The sequence below is a fragment of the Engystomops pustulosus genome, chromosome 5 (assembly GCF_040894005.1).
Source record: "Engystomops pustulosus chromosome 5, aEngPut4.maternal, whole genome shotgun sequence".
Lineage (NCBI taxonomy): Eukaryota > Metazoa > Chordata > Amphibia > Anura > Leptodactylidae > Engystomops > Engystomops pustulosus.
In genome coordinates, this window is record NC_092415.1 from 190626872 (window position 1) to 190651607 (window position 24736).

General features: G+C 43.6%; 1 protein-coding gene across 5 annotated transcripts in view; it reads left to right on the forward strand.

The window, feature by feature from the left end:
• Positions 1 to 24736, forward strand: part of ARHGAP21 (Rho GTPase activating protein 21) — a 102584-nt gene that overhangs the window by 20174 nt on the left and 57674 nt on the right. For 3 of the 5 annotated variants that reach the window (XM_072154127.1, XM_072154128.1, XM_072154130.1), the window contains exons 1-2: positions 656 to 777; positions 18528 to 18707. In XM_072154127.1, the coding sequence (XP_072010228.1) occupies positions 658 to 777; positions 18528 to 18707 (300 nt within the window). In that variant the 5' untranslated portion in view covers positions 656 to 657. Of the gene's footprint in view, positions 1 to 655; positions 778 to 18527; positions 18708 to 24736 lie in introns of those variants that run through there. The other 2 variants (XM_072154129.1, XM_072154131.1) reach the window with 2 other exon arrangements.

Below are 24736 nucleotides of genomic sequence, written 5' to 3' on the forward strand. Positions count from 1 at the left end.
GTTAGATGCCTGGTCATGTGATGTCACACGGGCGCGCGGCCCGTTAGATGCCTGGTCATGTGATGTCACACGGGCGCACGGCTCTTTATATCAGTCATCAGAGCTGTGTTTAGAACGAGCCGTGCACCTGTGTGACATCACATGACCAGGGACCGTTATTTATTCCCCGGAGGTAAAAAATGAAGTTTGCTATAGAATGACAGCAAGCAGAGCTCTATAAAACCATGAGGAACTAATAATGCAGTTTTACCCTTTAGGGTTCTTTGTTTGCAGCTTCCTCTTCTTCTAAATCCATGTCTAAGCAGGAGACTTGGATCTGTGTATCGGGAATAAATTCTTTAACCTTATACTTGGTCAGTGATCTGCAGTCTGATGCTATGTACATGACCTCGGTGTTAGGATCTTGCTGCATAGCTCATGTCTGCAGGTAGAGTTGCTCTTCCAGTCGCCTCTGCTACATCTGCCTCACTACGTCAGTGAATGAGTTTGGGAATTGCTTGTACCGTTCCTCATCCCGGATCAGACTTGTGGTCCTGAGACGTGTTTGTAGGACCTGTGATTGGTACAGTGTAGTGCTGCGAGCTGTGCGCTGACTGGTTGGAGTGAAGGAGAGGAAGGTCTTGGGATCTGTGCTCTGCATCGCTCTCATGTTATCTGATGAGTCGGGGATGCTCCTGCGCTGTAAGGGGAGACATGGCCCAGTTCGGGATACTCGACTGTATGCTCAACCCTAACTGGAACCTGCTGTGCAATCTGTACTGTGCATGGAGCAACCAGGTCAGTGCATGGTGATGGGGGAGTATATATATGTATATGCACTGGGGGCCGTCATGTCTATAGGATCACTGCGGATAACGTAGTTGTGCTGATTCAGTCCAGAGCAGGGAAACCCTATAACCTGATCCTTGTAGGGGATGACGGGACTTTGCTCAGTCATATTCTGCCTTATTGCTACATTGTATACAAACGCTCCCTACATTGTATACAAACTCTTGCTACATTGTAATGAGCCTAAAGTTTCCCCAGAATAATATTGGTGCCCTAAGATTGCTTGGATGAAATGCTTTAATCATAAAGATTTAATAATTGGTTTTCGATTCATTGCTGTAGTAGGGTGTAGGGCGCTGCTCTAATTTCGGCGAAGCTTTTGTTGGGCTGCGTCCTGTGTAAATGGGAAATACTGCAGAGTCACTAGTTATGTGGTTTTTAAAGGGGCGCTCCACCTGAATAGGACAGGCTGATGATGCAGTTGGAGATTCTGCAACTTTATCATCTATCCTCAATCTTTTGGAGATCCGCTTGCTGTCAGTGAATGAAAAACCTTGGTTTACGTAGACTCCTCGCAGCAGGAGGGTCAATTAAATTGCATCCAGTTCTAGACTGACAGACCAGGGCTCAGGCTTTCGGATCATGGTTACATGCACTGGATGCAATTGTAACAAACCCTCATCTGTGAGATGGATTGGGCTGTGAAGGTAAAGGACGGATGGATTATTTTCATTGAACTTAATTTGGACAGGCACCGTGACACTGGGCATCTTCTTATACTTGTTAAAAATGCTAATTATGCTAATGAGTAAGAAGGGCTTTGGTGGGTAATGCAACTTCATAGGCTGTTACAATGAGCAGAGCAGGTTTCCCTACGCCTGTAGGGAGAGAGCCAGTTGACAGCGTGACATGTTCTGCTCATTGTAACAGCTGATGAATCTGTAGCACCGTGGGCAACGCCCCCAGAGCCTTTCAGGCTCATTAGCTCTTGGATAACAAATATAAGAAGATTAGCGCTGTCCCGGTGCCTGAATCTGAGTAATGTCCCTGGTTTATCATGATGGATTTTGATGGTAGATTTTCTATAAGCTGTCACGATAGTAAGTTGGGGAAATGGTTCTGATTTATTTTTATTGACTCATTATCCCATTAAAAAACTTCTATTTTCCGTTCTGTGCTTTTATTCGCCCTGAAAAAGTAAGCATGTGTTGGTATGGTCTTTATCACCTGCTACACTGATTGGACATTTTCGGCTCCTGTTGGAGCACACCCACAATTGGTAACACCCAGTTGTCAATTTATTTAAACAAAGGAACAGCTCGGCAAAGTTTTGGAAACTTCAGTAGTCGCTCATACAGACATAAGTTGCCTTGTCCTTAATTCCCTTGGTCGGTTTTCTTGTACTATGCCGGAAATCTTGTCTTTTAGGTAAGGACGCAGTGTTTGGGTTTTGTGCCCCATTTTTGGGCAATAGTTCTGAGATGGCAAAAGGGCTACAGTCATCTCTCTTGTTGCTTTGGTGTGGCTTTGCCTATAAACTAATCCTGGGTCCTCCTTGATTTGCCAAAAACAGATTTAGCTTGAACTCGAGGTTCGATTTACAAAGACGCCACCACTTGGCAGTGCCAGAGCTGAGTAGTGGGTTCTTGCAAAGGAGGACGTGAACACACACACATGAGGTTTAGGTATGGAAGACCCTTAGAGGGGTAAACTGTAAGGTCCACTAACTATAGGAGGAGATCACACAGGACCTCCTAAGGGTATGTCCATTCATGAGGTTCTGGGCATCATAAACTTGTCAATCTAAGAGTAAACCTCCTTAGCCTCAAAGGACCAACACATAGTTGAAAACTGACCCCAACACCCAGATCTACCAATTTTTAAAGTGTATTGAAGGGTTTTTATACTTTTTCCAAGCATCCCTTCACTATAAACTGTCCATAAAGTGACCTCCTGCAGTCAGCCCCAGCGATCAAGTGGGAATACCTGAAGTGTAAAGTTTCCCTGCAGCACTCCCGCAGGAGAAATGAAGTATTACATGCAGCCCACTAAAAATCAATGTAATGCAGGTCAGAAAAGGTCCTCCGCAGCAAGAGACACTGCAAACTACTAAGAGGGATCCCTCATCTGATGTCCTAGTCAAAAGGTGACCACTCTGTGAACCTCCCTCATCACACGAGTATTCAGCAGTCCCGAATTTTTGTCAGTGACCTTTTGTGTATAAAGTTTGTGCCCCTGTATTGATCGGTGATGTGGATGTGTATGGACGCCCTCTTATGATATTTGTATACCGTGGCCTCTTGCCATAGGTTTTATTTATGTTGGATCCATTATGACTGCAATCTGCTTATTCATCCCCCTTCTTCAATCCTCGGAGCGCCGTTCCTGCAGGTCCATTCCATCGCTCGCACCGCCAGGAAGTCATTATGAAGCATTAAGTGAAGTTAAAGCTTTTTACGGTGAGCGCAGCAATTAACGGTCAGAAGATTGGGCCGGGTCTTACTCCTCCACATCCGCCAGAGCCATACCTGCCGCTTGTCAGATGCTTTTTTTCTCCTCGGGACTAATTTACAGAGTAAAAAAAAATAAGCGCAAACGACTCTGGGAAAGCTCGTTACCATGGAGAATGTCTTACATTAAGAGCCTTTTATGTACGTGCTGAGCCTCGATGTTCCCGTACTTTATACAACGCTTATTGGCTCCATTTAGACCGAACGTCTCGGGAAATACTTGTATTCCTCGTTCTGAAACTTCTTTTCCTGACCCCATGCGGATGGAATGAGAATGTATGGACACGCCCCTTTAAGAAGAGAAATGGTAACATTCCGTTGTCAATTTATTACATTTTTACATGCAGGAACGGTGCAGTGCAGGAGTCTAAGAAAAGATGTTCTAGAATTGTTATTCAAGCAGTTACTGGAGCAGACAGGAGGTTGGCAGGTCCTCTTTAAAGGGGTTGTACCACTTGTGACTGTTATGTATGCAAATAAGCTTAAGGGGCTCCAGGCTCCATAGGTGTTAATGGGCCCTGGATTCCCCCGGGCTCATTTGCATACAGTCCTTCATCCTGGTGGTGGATATCCTTTCACATCTATGGAGCCCGGAGCCCGGAGCCCTCCAGGCTCATTTGCATCATTTTAAGCTTTTATTTTTAAAGAAGCTAAAAGAGCAGATCCGGCCAGAGGGAGCACGCACCAGTATGTCGGTATGCTTGGTTTACAAACCTTCATCCTGGTGGTAGATGTCCTTTAAAGGAAACATACCACCACAGATCTACCTATTAAGGTAGATCTGGTGGCAGGTTCCTCTAATGTAGAGTAGTAGAGCCTTTTTAGAGCTAATTCTTTTGTGGCCCAGAACTTTTGTAGATTTTAATTCGCCCAATATTCAAATTATCTAAAGGGGCTACTGGGGCGTGGAGTAGCCGGAGCTGAGGCTACACGGTGCGACTACTCCACGCCCCTGTAGCCTCTCGCGTTCTGCCTACCCCGACATCTTCAGCGCGCAGCTCCTCCACGCCCCAGTAGCCTCTTTAGAAAATATGAATATTTGGAGAATTAAAATTTAGAAGTTCTGGGCCACACAAGGAATTATCCCTAAAAAGGGGCAATAATACTCTACATTATCGGAACCTGCCTCCGGATCTACCTTAAAGGGGTTGTCCGAGTTCTTTAAAAAAAGCTAAAAGTGGCCGGGACAGGGCTGCTTAAAAAAAATAAAGATGTACTTGCCTCCCGGTGCCCTCCCGTATCCAGCGCTGCCGTCGCTCCGGTCCGGGCGCCATGTAAACAAACATGGCCGCCGGAGCAGCGCTGGATTCAGCTTCCGGCCTATCCGTCCCTATACACAGCATTGTGTATGGGGGCCGGAAGGTTGTCGGGTCCGGCCGGAACTGAGTCCAGCACCGGGAGGTAAGATACGGGAGGGCACCGGGAGGTAAGTACATCTTTATTTTTTTTAAGCAGCCCTGTCCCGGCCACTTTTAGCTTTTTTTAAAGAACTCGGACAACCCCGTTAATTCGTGGATGCGTGGTGGTAGGTTTCCTTTAAGAAAGCAACAGATTCCTACATGACTGAAGCATCAGACTACACGGTGTGTTTTTGTAGTCTGTTACCATGGAGATGCACAGGTCTTCTGAGTTCATTTACACTTTTTTTTTTTTTTTTTTTTTTAAACAATTCCATATTGATTTGTGAAATGCCCAGTATCCGGCTCACCTCTACGTATAGCAAGGTCTCTGTTTAATGTGTTTGACTCGCTCTATATAGTTTGTCAGGTGGGAAGGACAGACAGCGATGAAGCTTTCATCCAGTGCCACTTGTGATAACTTGTGTGGAATCTCGGCAGGCCCGGATATAACCTGCACCTCACAGTGTTGTGTAGGAGCATGTCCCGGCTAAAGGATGTGGGGAGCGCTCCCTGCGTCTGCCTCTGGAGGAGGTGCAGAGGCTGCTGCAATGCAGAGTCCGGGAGCTGCTCCATGGATACAGTACAGCACACGTTACAGAACTGTGCCGGGTTATCAGACATTACTGATATGTAACGTGGAGCCTCATGGCAGCGGAAGCAGAGGCCGGAGCAGAGATAAGTCATGAAGGGTCTGAGGTTAGGGCATAGTGCGTGTGGGTTTTTTTTTTTTTTCCCTACCATTATGTTCCTGAATTTGATATAATTTGATGATAATAATAATTATATAGCGCCATCAAATTCCGTAGCGCATTACAAATAATTTTCATGCAACCTATTGTGTACTCACACTCCACCCCCCCATTAGACCAGTGGGGTCCTGATTATCCGGAACAATGTTCCCTATACATCCTATTATGGATGTCGGTACACAGCAGAACTATGACAATAGATTCATAATGCAACATTGAAGCTTTTCCAGGTGCCGGTGTCCTCACACTGCTGTGCTCTTTGCTCCCTGCATTGAGCAGGTCCACAATCTGATCCAGAGGAGTGCAGTGCAGACCGCTAAGAGCGCAGCAGTGTAAGGACACATCCCTCCGGGCACAGGGTTATCCTTAGTCCTATTATATAAAAGCTATTTTTTTTCACAGTCCTGCAGCTACTAATGCCGTACATAAAGGTATGAATACACAGATCTCAAAGGCCGATAGCTTTGTCTGTGTCTTTGTATGGCGGAACTTCTTGGTGGTTTTCCTTTTTAAGAGGAGTCTACGCATCGCCCTCCATACAGGTCGTCATTACTTCCATATCGCCGTCTTGTGGAGTTAATTCTATGATTTGAGCAGCCTGGTACATGCCAACCCATAAACATGTCTCCCCCCCCCCCCCCCCAAGCTGCCAAGTCTCTGCCTCCGGCAGGTGCCCAGCTCTTTGAATAATTCTAATAGTGTCAAAATTTGTAGACTGTGTACAATATTTAACTTCTGTTCTATAAAACCTAGAATCATGATTTAGGGTCCCTATTAAATATGAGAGCTAAAGGATAAAACTATTATCTTTAAATTTACACCCAAAATCAGGTTCTGTAAACACCGTGACCGTTATCTTGCAGCCTCTAAACATGACTCATCTCTGATAAAATATGACTCTTCTCGGCTCATTTTCATAAGCTTTTTGGAGAATTTTTTTTTTTAATAGGTCAAGGGGTGAGATTTCACATAAGAGTAAATTCTAGACATTTCATACCTGAGGGGGCTGAGAGTTTATTAGGGTAAATCTGTAGGCAGGTTCCCTTTGATGTCTGAGTGTAGCACTTTCACTACACTGGTAACTCATGGAGTAGCGCATATCTTATCCTGGAGATGGTAGATTTGCTAAGCCCGGTGTTTACCATGGGAGCTCGGTCACAGGCTGAGTAAATAATTGATGGAGAGGAATGTGCTGGTGCATTGTGGGAGTCTACATGTCTGATCACACTACAAACCCGCAGGTAGGTCAGTTGTTGTAGGTTTCCTGGTTACCTACCTGCTTCCTGGAAGAACACAATTGTTCAGCTCTTGTAGTCAATCATCTTGCGCCTATAGGCGGACATGTCTGATGTTGACCCCCCCCCCCCCCCCCTATGTGGCACCTTTGGTTCCTGCTCCGCTGCTGGTGACTCTGCTTTCCAGATGAGTCAGGTTTATTTCTGGGGAGTTGTCAGATGTAATTTTCTGGTGTGTTCCTCTTAGTCAGACATCAGGCCATTTACATATAACTTTGGTATTGTGATGAGACGAGTCCTACAGCTTCGAGGAAGTGTCTAGACCAGGGCCTGGTCATGTCCTGCACACAGTCGGTGAGTATTTGAGTCGAAGGGAACCTGTCAGTTCATACCTAAGGCCTTGTAGATGAAAAGTCTTGTATGATCATGTATGCGGTTCAAAATGCGGTTCAGTGCCACACGGGCGTGGCTACACGGTTCGGTGCACCCTCCCTTGCCTAGTTTTGCAGCAAGTGTACAACACTGTTTTACTAAGGTTTGGAGCCGCTGGAAAGCCACAGTGCACTTTGAAGTCCCGTCCCAAGTGCACTGAACGCTTTTACATGCACCGTGAGCCTATTTGCTATTGCTATTTTAATGGAATTTCATGTAGAAGACTTCCCTTAGGGTGAAGATGCACGTGGTGTTTTTAGGCTGTTTTTGGGCCGTTTTTAGTTAGTGCGTTTTCAGATCGTAAAAAACGCATGCGTTTTTGACAGGTTTGACCAATTAACTTAATTCAAACTGGTCACATGGGTTTTTTTTACGATCTGAAAATGCACTAACTAAAAACGGCCCAAAAACGCCACGTGTGTCTTCACCCTTAGGGTGGTGGCAAACGTGGCGTTTTTGGGCCATTTTTAGTTGTGCTTTTTCAGATTGTAGAAAAGGCATGCGGTTTTTGACAGGTTTTAACAATTATCTTAATTAAAAATGCATGCGTTTTCAAGAGGTATTGAGACTCCACATCCCAGTAGCCTTCAGTGGTAATTTGCATATCTGTAGCACCTAGAAGCAAACTATTTGTGTCATAGTAAAGCTAAGAATCTCATCTTTCATATCACATATTGATGTGATGTTTTTTAAGCTACAGAACTGGACATGGGCATTTAAAGGCATCTTACCTTTCCAACTATGTCTTTAGCTGCCTGTATCTCTGGTTTTGTACCTCACAAAGACGAAAGATGTGATCTGAAAGATGAAAATTGTTTGGTCTTGGTGAGGTACAGGCAGCTAAAGACACAGTTGGAAAGGTAAGAAGCCTTTCAAATGCCTGTATGTCCAATTCTGTGCTTTAAAAAAACATCACATCAAGATGTGGCATTAAAAGATGAGATTCTTAGCTTTAATATGACACCAGAAGCATGTATTTAGGTGCTATAGAACAGAAGATGAGAGCTTCTTAATTGACACGCTTCCTGCAACCACAGATGTATTACAATGGCAACCACAAAACTTGACTACTCTCATATGAAAATGGGATGAGAATTTTTTTTTTTTTTTCAATAAACGGGTCACATTTCAAGCCCCTTTCTGTAGAGTTGTGAAACCTGGTGACAGGTTCTCCTTTTAAAGCGAAGATATATCAACATTATATTTCCTGGGGGGGATATGGAAATGTCCTTATTTCTCGAGTCTTGCTTTTTATCATCTGGAGATGTAGGATGAAGAGGCCGGCTAATAAGCTGTTCTGCTGGAAATTCCGCTGACTCGTCTGATCCTCAAAGTAACTTTTTTTTTTTTTCTCCCAAGCAATAAAAAGGAATGCACCTTGTAGCAATAAGAGGAGCCACATTTCAAAGGCTCCCGCAGGCGATGGCATGGACTGGGGCAGGTTACCCAGACACATGACTGGCGAGGCGGGAGCTGCTCTTTGTCCTGCTGGGATAGTGGCTTTATAGTTGCAGACTGGAGTTTTTAAACCTGACTGGTGGTAGCCGGAGCTATACAAAAAAAAAAAACTTGTGCAGATGTGAAGGATTTTGATTCGCAGGCATTATTTATACTGGTTCGTAGTAACAAGCTGTAGTATCCTCCAGAGCTGCATTCATAACTCCGAAGGCTTCAGAGCTGAAATCTGACATTCCCTGCTGGCTAGGGGTAGTCTGGTGCTATACCATTAAAAGATGTAAAATAACAGCACTGTATTAAGTGTCTATCTAAGTCCTTGTACTCGCGTGCGTTGTCTTTGCCCCTGCGGTATCCGTTTTTTTATTTATCAGTGGACCTACGCCATATCCATGTGGAAACTATAAATCTTGGTGTAGGTCCTGTTCCTGTGTTTGTGCCTCAGGCCTTCCCATAGAAGTGTAAAAACGTGACAATACTAATGTCACACAGGTGACATCTGTTTGCGATCTGTATTTGCGGATCAGTTTATAGGTAAAACAGTAATGTGATCATTCAGGAGGCTGGGAGAAGATGGCGACGTTTTGCCGGCCGGACCGGTTTATTATTGCAGATCCATAAAAACGTATTAGTCATGGACCGTGTTTTGCAGAAATGCGAAACTGCAATGGATTTTACCTAGAATTCTCAGATTCCTGCATGAAGGTAGATGCGTTCATGAAGGAGCTTTCGCCATCTCGGACATGTAGAGATGAACAGACAATATTGTAGTGACCGCTACATAGATTCTGGGGCATTTTGAATTTTCTTTTTAGCCCCCACCGTTGCTGAGATATCAGTAAAGATTTTTGAACATTATAATCCTCTCTACTGTCTGAGAGGAGGAGCTGGAGCAGAGGAGGGGGTGTGTTTTATGATCATCTTGTCATAACACACGCCCCCTCACAGCACCACCTCTCTGACAGTAGAGAGGATTATAATGGTCAGATACTGGCGCTGATATCTCAGCAGCCGTGGGGGCTAGAAAGAGAATTCAAAGTGCCCCAGAATCTATGTAACTGCCCCTACAGTGCGTGTGTCTCCTTTAAGTTGTATTATGTATTACATGTCTATTGGTAGTCAAAGCCTTGTCGCATCTACTTCATGCGGGAATTTATCTCGCTGTGAGAATTCTGGGTAAAGTTCTCTGCCAAGCTCAGCACAATCTTCTTCATCATTCCGGCAGGTCCGGAGCATGTGTGGACCTGTGAACGGCGCCTCTCACTACCTGCCAGCCTCTCCATGACTCCATCTGTTTCTGTTCCTAGGCAAATAATAAAAAATATGTAGATTGTGACCCTCATTGTACAGAGCTGGCACTAATAATTTAGGGGAAATGTAACGAATAAAGGTTATAATAATCCCTGTGAATGGAAACGTTAACTCTATAAAGGGGATTCTGTCTTGGTCATGTGATCACCTATAGGTAGGTGTCCTTTTATAAGACACAGCTCTGAAACTGGTGCTGTAGGGGGACATATAGCTATAGCTTCCCAGGCTGTTACACTGTGCAGGAGCATGCTGGGAGTTTTAGTCCCACAACAGACCACATACACACAGTCTTCATGTTAGGGAAAGGCAGCAGCCATCTCTCTCCTGCAGTTGTCACCAGATCCCCAGGCCGTTACCCTGGAGGGGGCTTACGTTGCAGTCTGTCTCGTGAGGGTCTATTGATTCACCAGCCGGAGAATTTAACCTGGAATGTAATACAATTCTTACAAATCTTCACCGCGCCATATGTCCCTGCAAACATTCCATGTATGCCACCCTTTGGTTGTCATTGGGAATATACGGATAAACTCCTTCCTAATTTTAGAGGACATCTCCAGTCCTTCTAATTTGCTCTTGCTATTCCTGGTGCCTGGGCGTTCCTGGGGCTCAGTGTACTGGCACCTGGATGGGCCCATGTGTTTGTATAGGGATACGTTGCTTCTGGTTTACTAAGGTCCTTGTAATGGAAGATAAATACAGCTGCGCCCTCCTGTGATATATTTGGAAGGACCTCCGTACAGTCGCCATCTTATTCCTGGGAAGCCGGCGGTATGCTGGTTTAAGACGGAGATGATCCCCTGGTTAATCCTTCCTCCCTGTGTTGGCTGCTTTACATGTCTCGAGTTTATTCCATCACTTATTTAACTAGGTCTTTTATCCCATGACCACTTTCTCTGGATTTATCCTCTAGTCACTCCATAAGCTGCAGGCACGTGATGCTTTTAAGATCCAGTTTTTCAGTGTATAGATGAAGGATGATGAAAATGCCGCCACTTTCTCCTCTAAGGCTACATTCACACGGACGTATGAAAACGGCCGTATCCGGACCTTTTTTTTACGGGTTACATACGACCACATTCATTTCAATGGACAATACGTTCAACCATTTATATGGTCACGTATATACGGGCTCATACGGCCGTAAATACGGGACTGGAGAATTCATACGGTCGTATGAATGTAGCCTAATACTGTTTGGCACACAACTGTGGCCCTATGGTGCCTATCATTCAAAGACCAAAAAAAAGTTGCGCAAACAGGAAATTTTTAGATTTATTGACTTGTCTTAGTTGTAGGAAATTAAAAGTTGTGCTTTATGGGCCTGTCATGTAACATAACTAATCTTTTGAGTATGTGTACATAAGGAGTAACACAATTTTTTTCTTATGACTATTTTTAGCAATTTGACTCTCTGTAATTTTGATGGTGAATACTAGCTGCTGCCATATACTGAACACAAAGTATAGGAGACACTGATCCATAACTCATTGAAGGGTAGCGGTAAGATCAGTTTGGACATTTATAGAGAAGTACTGATATGAATAAAGCACTTAGGGTGAGATAGAAACTTAATATTTAGCTCCAGCAGCCCCGGTCTGTGTCTGGGTTTATTCTCTTATCACTCAGGTCTTACTCCCTTGACATCTCTGTGACCTGATACCTCTGAGAGCTGCAGTCTGTTTTGCTCTACCAAGATGGATTCAGCAGAAATTCGGGAATTCTTGTACATGTAGGAAGGAATAGCAAAGTCAAGGTAGTTATTGTATTGGTAAATGCTAAATTGGCTAAAACATTGACCACAATTTTACATTCCAAAACACTCACATTAAATAACCTTAAAAAATGTTCCCTACATCGATCCCCTTTATTTTTTGAGAGATGTGTTCATCCCAGGAAGGATTACAGGAACATATTGTGGATTTTCGGTAGCTTGTTTGAAATCTCTTCTACTCTTTCTGTAAAATTAATTATTATTATTTTTTTTCTCTGACCCTGCTCTCTTGCCGTCCTTTTCCGCGACAAAATTTCCAAGACTTTGTCCCATTATGAAAAAGTCGTACTTTAAAAAGATATTTCCAACTGGGGAGCGTTTTTCACAGGTTGGGTCATAAAAGTCTGCGGAACCCGACCCCATCTCGAACAGAGGAACACTGACCCCCTTCCTGCAGACCGGCCTAATGTAGTGTGTTGCTAATTTCTATGTTCCCATGCATGTGAGTGGGAACATGAATGGAAGGTGGTTAACGGACCCGCACCTATGAGGTCCTGTAGATGTGTGATAAATAATGGTGGGAAATTATTCTTTTAATACTCTTCTTAAAGAAGACCTGTCACCAAAATGTTACCCTTCACACCCGGAATACCTTCTGGTAAAGGGTAAAAAGTCTCTTCCTTCTGGCCTAAAATTATCTGCCACTGCTGCACTGTACCTTAATTTCAGCTGATTTGTCTGATAAGCAAATAAGTATAAATGAGTCAACTTCTGAAGAGAAGAGTCATATTTCTCAGACTGCCAGTGAACCACACCTCCCACGTCTGTGTCTCTTCGGATTTATACCTGAGCAAACAGGAAGTCCTCTCCGTGTCCTTACTAAAATACTGTCCCCTCAATTAGTGGTGAATTTGGCAGTGAGCACAGTGTGGGAAACCAGCACGTTTGGCTGGATCTAACAGACAAAGGCAGAAAAAGTTTGGGGACCAATTTTAATGGTTGGAGGAGACAGATTTAGGTGGGACACCTGTGCTACACTTTTCAACAAAGGCACAGTGGTTGGGGGGAGAGTAAGGTTCCCTTTAAGATCGGTAATATTGGATTTGTCTTCGTCTGACTCTCCAAGACGTACTAACTTTAGTGAAATCAGAGTAGCAGATGTTGGGTTATTTTTTATAATTTTTTTTTTTCTTGGTATTTTTTTCGATTAATAACAGTTAAGACATTAAGGAAATTTTATAGAAACTCTTCTATACATCTCTTCTATAGCTCTTCTGTACATATGATCCTTAAAGTTTCTGCCTAGACGAGACGTAACTGCGAGTGCATTGGTGTCCTGATGATGAGTTGGGGTGTAGTGTTGTGCGGCTGCTCCAGCAGAGCTGAGGAGCGTTGAGGTCTGGAGTGATTGGAAGCCCCATAGCGTGAGCAGTGATATCATCTGGATATCCCCCATCTCGTCCCTGCATAATTCTCTCCCCTCCCAGGGGATTCCTCGGGACGGTGCAGCTGCAGCCCGGATTTAATCTTGGTAATTTATCTCTCTTAACTGACTGGGGGGTTAAGAGAAATGGGAAAAACGCGGCCATAAATGTTTCTTTATTGGGAGACGATAAATGGGGGGGAAGATATCATTTTGTGATTGCGCTTGTCATATGGGACCTGGACTTCTGCTCTGTTGAATGTAGTCGGCGATGTAAGGCTCTCACATTTTAGGCCAGACCACCTTTTATTTCTTGTATTATCACAGCTGGAGTTTTGCTACATTTGAATCCAGTATATAATGTCTTTGTCCTGTGACCTATAGAGGGCTCATAAGACACGAGCGTGCAAGTACAACAAATAATGCATTATTCTGGGGGGACCCTGATATAGATTTTGCATGAGGATCCTTTTGGCCAGGGATTTTGAGGGTTAGGCTATTTTTTTTTGGGGGGGGGGGATCATCTCCCACGTACCTACCGTATACTGCAATACAATTTTAATTGTTATTTTGCTTGTATACTGCATCACTAGAACGGCCTGTAAATCTATAGCATGGAGGAGCTCTGGTAACACCCCCATAGTCTTCTGTCTCATTAGCTTAATTTGAAAAGTTGATTTTAAAAGTAATGAGTCCATGGATAACAAATATCAGATGATTACCACCAGTGTCTGGATCTACGCGTAAGGGCTCGTTCACACGTTCCGCTAGCATTGCGTTCATAACGCGACACTAGCGCACAGGGGGCGGGGCTCGAGCCAATCGCTTATGCGTTGCCAGAGAAACGCATGCGATCAGGTTATTAATCGCATGTGTTTCCCGGGAAACGCATATGTGATCGGCCCGAGCCCCGCCCCATGTGTGCTAGTGTCGCGTTATGAACGCGACGCTAGCGGAACGTGTGAACGTCCCTGGTTTCACAATGGATTCTGATGATCAAAGATCAAGCGCCATATATGTACGACGAGCGTCATCAAAACGGTGGGTAGACATACATGTGGTAAATTTTGTCCCTAAGTTATGATCTTTCATCGGAATGAGAATGGGATTCGCTTTCATGGAATGTGAAAATTTTGGCACTTTTGAAGGCAACCTTTTAATTTGACTTTTAGGTGCCAATTGTATTGTAATTAGAAGTAAAATAAAATGTAGTATTTCTGAGGGTTTCATGATATTCTGGTATCTGGCCCCCTCCCTGTCAGTCCGCCGGCTCCTGTCCTCATTGTTCAGCAGCTCCTGCTCTCTCCTCTCCATTTCAGGGCTGTGTAAATGATCCGGCCGTCTCAGGTGGTGGCGGCCTCCTCGCCAGAGAGTGCAAGTGTTCTTCCCACATTGCTGGCAGGGAAACCATTGCCTCCTCCCACAAGCCCAGGCCCCGGCCCTCGCTGCCATAGAGACACAATGCAATGCGATCAGCCCATTAGGGAGCTGCTGTTTGCGCTCTATTCAGAGGCCGCGCCGCATACACGGCTCCCCGTCACCTGCAGCTCACACAATCAAAGGAAAAACCTCCTCACGTTCATTTATGACTAATCTTTTAGTTTCTTGTATAGAAACTCTGTTCTATGCATCATGGCCGCTTAGGGAGCTGTTGCTATGGTGACGAGGAAGGGGTTTACGTGCGCCCTAATTTTAGGAGAGGCTGCGACGTGTAGTGTGAACTAAGCTTTGTTAAATCTTATAGGATTTTTACAGGCGGCCATGATGAATATTGATGTGCTTCAAGAGTCTGCGTAGCTTGAAGGAGCAGTGACCCCAATAAATGAAAATTGGTTATCGTCATATTGGGTTAAATCGTGTTTTGAAACTCGCTCTTTGGGGATGGAGAAACTCTTTTATGAAGATGCACTGAGGCCTAGATGCTTGTGTTTGGGGGACTAGTAACATTTTGGGTTTGGGGGTAACCTATTTGAATATGTGATTCAAAATGCAATTCATGTGCAACTGGTAATGCAACAGAGGACTTGTAAACAACGGATCTGTAGCGTGTATTTTATCCATATGTCATCTGTATTTGCAGACCAAAAAAATACGGAAGGCTGGCGAATCTCGTTGGCTTGTTCCGGTCACTTGATTGTGTTACCTCGCAACTGATTCGCAAATACGGAAGACATGTGTAAGACATCTGTGGGGGCATCAGAATTTTTTCATTGGTCCATAGACTTCTATTGAAAGACACAGGCCACAATAGGACAAAAATGGGACCGGCTTCAAAAAAGACATTGCGGACGTGACCCAAAAACAGATCTGTGAAAAAGCGTCAGTCTGAATGACTACCTGGAATAGCATTGAAATGTCTCATTCGTATTTTATACAGAAGACTTACATGGGCCACATGTAGCCTTGGGCTTTTTTTTCACATTTGCGTTTTCTTGAATTAACAAGCTGAAACTGTATGAGGGCTCATGGTGGTCATATGTTAACGTCCCTCGGGTAACTCCAAGACTTGGTATAGTCACAACCCAACTGATCGGGGGGTTAGGCCATGACTTGCCTCGCCTGAAGTTGGTGAGGAGATCTGGCATAATGTTATACCTCCCGTAATAAGGAGAAACCATGATGGCAGTATAGCCTTAAAGGAAATCTACCACTAGGATGAAGGGTTGTAAACCAAGCACACTGACATACTGGTGTGTATGCCCTCTCTGACATGAACCAATCTTCTTTTTGTTTCTTATACCTTTGTTTTTACAAAACAAGGCTTTAAAAAGTGTAAGTGTAATGTAAATAAGACTATGGGGCTCCAGGCTCTATAGCTGTTAATTGCGGTAAGCCCGGAGCCCCTCAGCCTTATTTTCATAAGTTTTAAAGCCCTTTTTTGTAAAAAGAGGAAGCTAAAGGCTATGGTGGGAAGCTAAAAGAGCAGATCCCACCATAGGGGCAACCACCAGCATGTTGGTGTGCTTGGTTTACAGTCCTTTATCCTGGTGGTAGATTTCCTTTAACGGGGATGTCCCACCCTTTCAACAAGATGAGTGGTCTGATCACCTGGACCCCCAGGAGTTGGGGCATGAACTAGAGTCTGGTGGGATGTTCCTGTGCATAGGGTGAAGGAAATAACACAGCAGTGTGTATGGGCGAACATGGCCGCTGGGAAGCCTTGTTTGTGGTAAATATATTTATCATACATATGTCCGGTACCAGATAACCCAGTTATGCAAGCACTTGCTTAGAACATTGGCTCACGTATTGGGGTCCTCTTTTGCGGTGGTAACACCCAGACTATAACACTATGGACATGGCATACCCACTCATCCGTGCAATCAGCTTTACCACACACATACAAGGCGTCTGTAATTGTACTTTTACATGATAAGGCCGCACAGTTGGACTCGTGAGATAACATTAGAAGAGCGGGAGAGCGTTGACTGTATTGTGTAAAGATCCTGCGCCCTCCTGCGGCTTGAACTATAGATCACTTATCTTCGTGGTAGGTGACGTCACTCCCGGCTTTCTGCTAAGTGTGCGCTTATGCCATGTAAAATAGTTTTCTTGTAGAAGTGTCCCTCCATGACATGGAAAATCTTTGCTTGCCCCTAGATAACATTCTTTCCATACATTTTTATTTTTTTTATTGCTTAATTTCCAGGGACATTGGAAAGTGATACATGTTAAATACTAAATGATCCAATCAAAATTGTTGCCTTATGGGACGTAATCTGGAAACGGCGAACCTTTATCTTAGGCTACATTCACACGACCGTATGATTTCTCCAGTCCCGTATTTACGGGCCGTATATACGTGACATTTTTCATCCGTATGCAGCACGTATGTAACCCGTATTTTATACGTCCCCATAGACTTCTAGGGCATACGGAACTGAAATACGGGAGAAAATAGGACATGCTCTATATTTTTATACGGCTAGTATACGGTACGGTACGGAACGGATTTAACAACGGCAATATAAAAGGTCAGACGTATTGTCCATTGAAATGAATGTGGCCGTATGTAATCCGTAAAAAAACGGTACGGTACGGATACGGCCGTTTTCATACGTCCGTGTGAATGTAGCCTTAGGGTTAGGAATCTGCGTGGAATAACGATGTGATCAGTCGCTGACATTTGCAGTTGTGGCATTTTACTTTATTCCTAAACTGATGCAGGCGACGCGGTACACAGGACGTACTGATCATTAGATTGGGGGAAGACTGTCCCTATCCTCAGACTGTCTTCACTGTAGAGAACAATAGGAAACTCTATGATGACATTTGCTCTGGTTTCGTAATCCCATCTGGATGCAGGAAAAATTGACCTTCCATTGCTGAGTTCAGTAATGTGTCAGAGTGGAAATGCTATGTAACCAATGACATCAGATTCCATTATCAGATGTGGAGAAAAGTAAAATATCCAGCACTCCATGCAAAGTGCACACTTTCTTTCACATGTTCCCTGATTTTACCCCATTAATCTACTTAGACACTCAGGTGGGATATGAAATGTTCTTTATAAATCTGTCCTTTTAAAGTCATTTGCAAATGAGCAGAAATGAGTCATTTTTTCCCGAGAGTATTCCTGTAAAACTCCTGGTGTTGCCTAAAACACCTTTTTCTACAGACAGAAATCTGTTCCTTCTGATGAAGAGGACCTCTCGCCACTCCTCTGTGCCTGGATAGGCTCCCTATGCCATACCTAAATATAAACAAACAAGGATTTGTGTAGCATTCTCGAAAAAATTTAGGTTCAACAGTGTGGCAATAATTGTAAAGTTTGTCGAATTGACAGGAATGTCACAACTATTGCTGAATTAAAAAAAATGTACGTGCACATAAGTTTCCCAAATGCTGGATCATTGTTTATAGAAATGTGACCCATCGATCATTGCATGGATAAAATATTAAATCCTATAAACCGATTGACCAAATATTTGAGCAAGGAACACTGATCTTCGTATGCCTGGAAGAAGAATATGTTCCCTCCTCCAATGTCTGGTACTTGGTGTGAACTGTCCTGAAGGACCTAAGTTGGGGTACAGTGTCATTGTTTGTGGGGATCTTGCATAAGGAGCAATATTTTATTGGGATTAATTTTTGGCGGTTCAGTTGCAATTTTAGGGTCAAGGAGACTTATTAGAATTATTGTCCGCAGAATCCCCCCCTGAGCCATCACCCCTTGTGTCTGCTGGCTTGGGCTACGTTCTCTCTGTGGTTAGCCAGTGCCAGTTAATGACTTGTTCAACATTCAGATTGTTATCTCCGGTGACAGAATTTGCAGAATGTGGGCTTGTTTTCAAGGGGGAGGGATGCGGGGCAAAAGGTCAGAACTGAGCAGGGAGTAGCAGCTGCTGTCTGAATGTAGTACTATGTGTATGGATGTGAGGAATGAATCCCCTTACCCTGGGATGGAACAAAAGGGATGTCTGCTGCAAAGGTTCAGCGCGGCCTTTTGTAATTGCAACCGTAGCCTAAAAAAAAAAATTATGTATAAATTTATATTTTTTTAACAAATTTTTACAAATGTCTTTTCTCTTAGGTGTCGAAAAACAAGGATGGCCGAGAACACAGCGAGATGGTATCGCCGACGCAGGAGGAAGTCTTCTCCTGGCCCGGTCCAAAGAATGTGATGTTGAGGAGGACCTCGGAGGGTTTTGGTTTTACATTACGGCACTTCATTGTTTACCCGCCCGAGTCTGCAGTCCAGACTTCCATAAAGGTGAGCGCGTTACTATGTGATCTGTGACCCAGTCACCTTGATGTTATATTTGTTTTATTGCCGACTTCCTTTGTGAGATCCTTTAGATGCAATGTATTTGGTTAATAAGTAATTTGTCGCTGACTTGGTTCGTTCCAGGTCTTGGAGCAGAGATCAGAATCTGGGATGGCTCCTGCAAGGGTAGCGGAGCTGGCATCATGTTGGGTCTTTACTTGCTTAATACTGGCAGCCCTCCTGCATTACTAAACTGAGAATTAGAACTTTGTTTCTGTTGTACTTGGAATACAGATTATGGCTGACTGTATGCTGTAAGAGACTAAACAAGCCGCCTCATGGTGCGGCTATAACCAGTAAATTGACGCGGTATGTCGACAGTAAATCTGCTTACCTGCTGTATGTAACAAACGGGCATTCAATATGTTCTAATCCGCCATAGGGATACAGCAACCTCTCTGGGAGTTCATACCCAAAAATCCTATGGGTAGAAGAGGGAAAAGCGGTTTCAGGCTATTGGATACTCTTCCTCCATTGAGGTCTATGGCATCAGGTCGCAGTGCAGTGAGCGCACCGTGTCTGAGCTGGGCGGCTGCGCTATGTTTGCACAGATTTGCGGTGCAGACACTTGTCTTATATTGAGAGGGATGGGGTGAGGAACGCTCAAAACCGCAATCCCCACCCACCCTCCAACACCCAACCCTGTGCTCGCCCAGGATCGGGGCCTGACGACCAACACGACCATGTAAATAAGGCCTTAAGTATGGTTTGTGGCTGCATCCATGTGACTACACTTAAATCCAGCCCCTACGAACACTTTTCCCATCCCAGTGCTCTCTGTGTCTACTTGTATCTGAGGAAATCACATCATTTAATAATCAGATCCAAGTTAGCATGGAACTTTGCCATTACAGTTGATGGTTGCATGGAAACGAGATAAAAATGGACAGCAGACAGATATCAGCCAAGTGCAGTCTAATTTTTTTTGTGAATCTGTCGCTAGGAGATGCTGGGGGGAAAAAAGGGGTGCTTGTTCAGAACTGTGAAGATCTGACACAACTTGGATGGCACTAGGCCTACAAAAAGCAAATGGTCGGCACTGGGACTTAAAGGGGTATTCTCGTTTTGGCATTCACATTCAGTTTCATTAATCTGCCATATAAACATTTCTTCAATTGGATGTTATTAAAAAAAATGTTCCTGTGTGAAGATAATTTCTCATAAATGTAGTCATGTTGTCCCTTAGAAACGAGATGGCTTCCTCGGATACGACCACGTCACACTCTGGCAGCGGTGGCCAGACTTGCGCTATAAGGTCCTGCCGGACTACCAGTATTCAGCAATCATCACCGCAGGACGGCTGTGCGACATGTAGTAACTCCAGGACATTTTATATACAATAACCTTTTGTTTATTTGTGCAATCACTCCAGCAGAGGTGGCCGTATGTGAGGAAGCCATCTCGTTTCTAAGGGACCAAATCACTACATTCATGGAAAATTATCTTCACACAGGAACATTTTTTTTAATAACATCTAATTGAAGAAATGTTTATTAATGGCAGATTAATGAGACTGAATGTTAATGCCCAGACGAGAATACCCCTTTAAATCTGATCAAAATCGGACGACTTTCACTGACCAAGGAGTCTTGTTTCATGCTGTGTTTATGAGCGACTGGCCTTAAACTGATACCTGGCAGTAATCTATAGTTCTTACTGCAAGTCCTTAAAGGGAACCTACCACCACGATTCTACCTATAAAGGTTTTAGAAAACGTTAATCCGCTGATATGTAAATTTTGTTAAGTGGCTACTGGGGCGTGGTGTAGCCGGACATGGGGCTACACGTAGCGGCTACTCCACGCCCCAGTAGCCTATTTTCTCCTCCTACCGTTTCATCTTTGGTGCGCAGCTCTTCATACCCGGCATCTGCGGCGCTCTGCACATGCAGGTCTGCTCATGCACAGAAAGCCGGGTACTCGAACGAGGGTGCGCAGCTATGAGGAGCTGCGTGCCGAGGATGAAATGGTAGGAGGAGAAAAGAGGCTACTGGGGCGTGGAGTAGCCGCGACGTGTAGCCTCATGTCTGGCTACTCCAAATTTTCAGATTTTTTTTTTTTTTAGATCTCTGCTTGCAGTCCTGGTATTAAAATCTGAACATGGTTACACAGGTGCACGGCTCATTATAGCACACGGCTCTGATTACCTGTGTGACCATGGAAAGATTTTGGTCTACTGGAAGTAAACATTTCTATCGAAAGGCAGCAAGCAGAGATCTAGAAAACGGTGAAGAAAAGACACAAAGTATATCGGGAAAATTGTATAAATTTTTATTGTACAAACAAGAACATTAATTTGCTGAAATGGTAATACCCCTTTAAGGCAAGATGCGGGCTATAGTTTCACAACTGTATGAGGTTGAAGATCGCACACAGAATCAGTCATTTTTAGTCTGCTACCCATGGTTTACCATTGCTACACCACCTATACATCAGCGTATTCCATATACCTCATTTCTCTGCTTTCTGTCACTAGGAATGACATTCATATATTTACCTTTAATTCTTGTCACCTAACGTTCCCATGGGCACTTACCCGCCCTATGAGCAGCTGCAAGGGAGCAGGACTGGTATCCCATGTGACCCAGAGTCGGGAGCGCAAGTGTCTGCTCAGTAATTAACCCTTTATCTACTCTTTGTTGTATCATACGTTCTATTAGTTGTACAGTTCTGCTCTCTGCTGGAACGACATTACCCTGCATGCATGTAGGATAGCGGATCCATGGTTAATAAGAAATGATTATTAAGTTGGATCATCCCTGCTTGAATCTGACATTCTTGCTCACAAAGAATGTTTCCAGTCAATGAATCGTATGCAGTTATACACATAACATAGCTGGAGGGTTGCAGGACTCTACTGCCCCATTATACAATCCGAAGAGTGATGCCACACATGCCGTTTTGAACCCTGTTTTTAAGCAGTCCGTCCAAAAAATCATGCGTTTTTCCATTTTTTGAAAACTCCTCTGTTTTTGACCAGTTTTAATTAAGATAATTGGTAAAACATTTTAAAAACTTGTGCGGTTTTTAAACGGACTGCTTAAAAACGGACCAAAAATGGGTTCAAAACGCCATGTGTGGCATCTCCCTAAGGGCTATTTAGCCATGTTGAGTCCACAAATCTGTAGCCTCCAGTCACTCGGGCTGCCCATAAAATTAAAACATTTTTGGGACCAATGGAAATGTATTCATTGCGTACAGCCAAATCGCGCCACAATCAAAGTCCATGTCACCCAGTCTCGCACACACCACGGCCGCTCAGCTTTCAACATTAGACCCAAAAGGGATGGAACATGTTTTACGTTTAAAGGATAATCATAAATTTTCAATCAAGAGCCATCTACATTCCCCACAGCAACCAATCATAGTACAGCTTTCATTTAAAATCTGCTCTTATAGCGTGAAAGCTGCACAGGAATTGGTGGTTGTTATAGCAACGAAAGCAACTTGTTTAGCAATCCTGTAGGCCTCATTTTATTAAAACCGCCGTGTTTTATGGCAGCCAATCACCCCTCTGCTTTCATTTTACCTCAGCAGTTTGTGAAATGAAAGTCGAGCTTGGATTTGTTGCTGAGGACAGGCTTTGTTAAGTTATGGGCCTGGTATATTGTAGGAATCCCTGTTGGAAAGTTACATAAATATTAATGTCCCAATGAAATTGAACTTTATTAGACTAATACTGAATTTTATTAAATTTTGACCAAAAAGCTTCACATTTTTGTTCTATAACAGAAAGGGCGTCTAAAGAAGGATTCTGACAAAATGTGTGTTCTGCCTCCGACAGTCTGCCCCCCCCCCCCCATCTGAATATTTATTGGACATTGGCGTAGTACAGCAATCAGCTAGATATGACTGTCCATAATAAAGAATGTGGCAGCGTTCAGAAGTGACCGCTGCGATTCTATTTTAATCCTCTTAAAGGGTATATGTAGTAATGTTGGAACAAACCCCTTTAAGCTTCAGTTATCACGTGTAAGTCTCTATGTGGGAGACTGAAAGGGTCAATTTTAGTTCATGCCCTCCCCCTACACCTCAGCCAGGAGATGGTGAAGGAGTGCGTTTCTGCCCAGACATTGGGATGCTTTATACGTGACTATGGCGTATGTACAACGCCTGCGCCCTGCTGATAAGTGTCAGTAATGACTTGCTCCTTGCCCAGGGTTTGATTTCCTGAATTTTCAGCTTTTCTACATGACTTCACTTTCCCCAGCATGTTCCCTTCACCCCACTCAAGTGTGTTCATCATCAACAATATGGAAAGTACCGTGTGTACTAATGTAGCAGAGCTGAGAAAGCTCTGGGATGACCACTTACCTCACCTCCTTGATGCAGTAATTTCAAGAGAATTGCTCTTTAAGCTGCTGCATAATGTTCTGAATGGTTTTAGGTTTTCAGCAACTAGAGTGGGTTTCCATTGTTCTGCTCAGTTATAGGTCAAAAACCACATAAATAAGAAGGCTCTGATGTTTAAAATGTCTGACACAAACGATTCCCAAAATATTCGATGTGACTATACTAGGAGAATGGATGCCGGCCCCTGTCTAAACGCATTTGTGTTCCGTAGCTCCTTTTCTCTGTACTGGATTTCCATTTCTAACTAAGATTTAAGCACAACATGTGAACACAGCCTGATCCTTAAAATATGCATTCCGCAGGTGCAGTCATTGGTGGACATGCATCTTTATTTCCACTTTTTTTTTTTTCTTTTTTAGGAGTATTTGATTTCTTATTTTTTTTCTTTTTGTGTGTGTCTACACCTCGGTGTGAAGTACTTCACCTGTGTGTGTGTGTGTGTGTGTGTGCACTTAGCAGTGCTCCTAATGCATCTTTGAAAGCCAGATGGGGTTTTTTTTTCCTACGATTTTTGACTTTTTCACCCTAATGTTTTATGAGATAAGATACTTTTTAGGTGCAAATGAAAGTACAACTGACCCATACTCCCTTCCATTATTAAAAATGTGCCCCAAAAGTTGGAAAAGTTCTTTCTTGGAAACAGTGCCACTCTTGCTTAGAGGCAGTTTCTAAAATATATTGCAGCTAAAGTACATCTACCTGGAGACAAACTGTTATATCAGACACAATACACAAATGTGTCTTTGTTTTTTGGAAAATGAGGTTGATTCTTTTTTATTTTATTCCAAATTTCCAAGACCACCTGCATCAACCCCCATACAGGCAGTCCCCAGGTTACATACAAGATAGGATCTGTAGGATTGTTCTTAAGTTGCATTTGTAAATCGGAACTGTATATTTTATCATTGTAATCCCAGCCATAAATTTTTTTGGTCTGTGTGACAATTGGATTTTAAAAATGTTGGGTTGTCCTAAGAATCAGGATTTACAATAAAGCTTCAATACAGACACCAGTGATAACTGTTATAGCTGATCATTGTAGCCTAGGACTAAAGCACAATAAATTACCAATATCCAGAGGTCCGTTTGTAACTAGGAGTCGTATGTAAGTCGAGTGTTCCTAAGTAGGGGACCGCCTGTATCAGTGGTGGCGAACCTATGGCACGGGTGCCAGAGGTGGCACTCGGAACTCCAGTACGGAGTTCACCAAACAATGAATCTTCCTGCAGTCACAGGCAAATTAAGGGATGCTGCTTTCAGTGCTATTCGACACTTCATTGGCTGTTTGGATCTGTGGGAAAAGTGAGGTTTTAACAGAACTGCATTCTCTTTGGAGGTCATCACGCTGGACCCGACCATTTTTCCTTTACAGACAGTCTCTGGAGAGAAGCTACATTGATAATCTGAATTTGCTCTTTTAACGGTGTCCTCAGACCACCAATACAACAATACAATTGAAAGATGTGGAAGAACAGGTAGCAATAAGTTACTGTATAAAATTCCATGTTGGCACTCCACAGTAAATAAGTGGATTTTGGTTGTAGTTTGGGTACTTGGCCTCTTAAAGGTTCGCCATCACTGCCCTATATGATTGGGGAAAATGTAGTAAGTAAGGTTCCCCTAG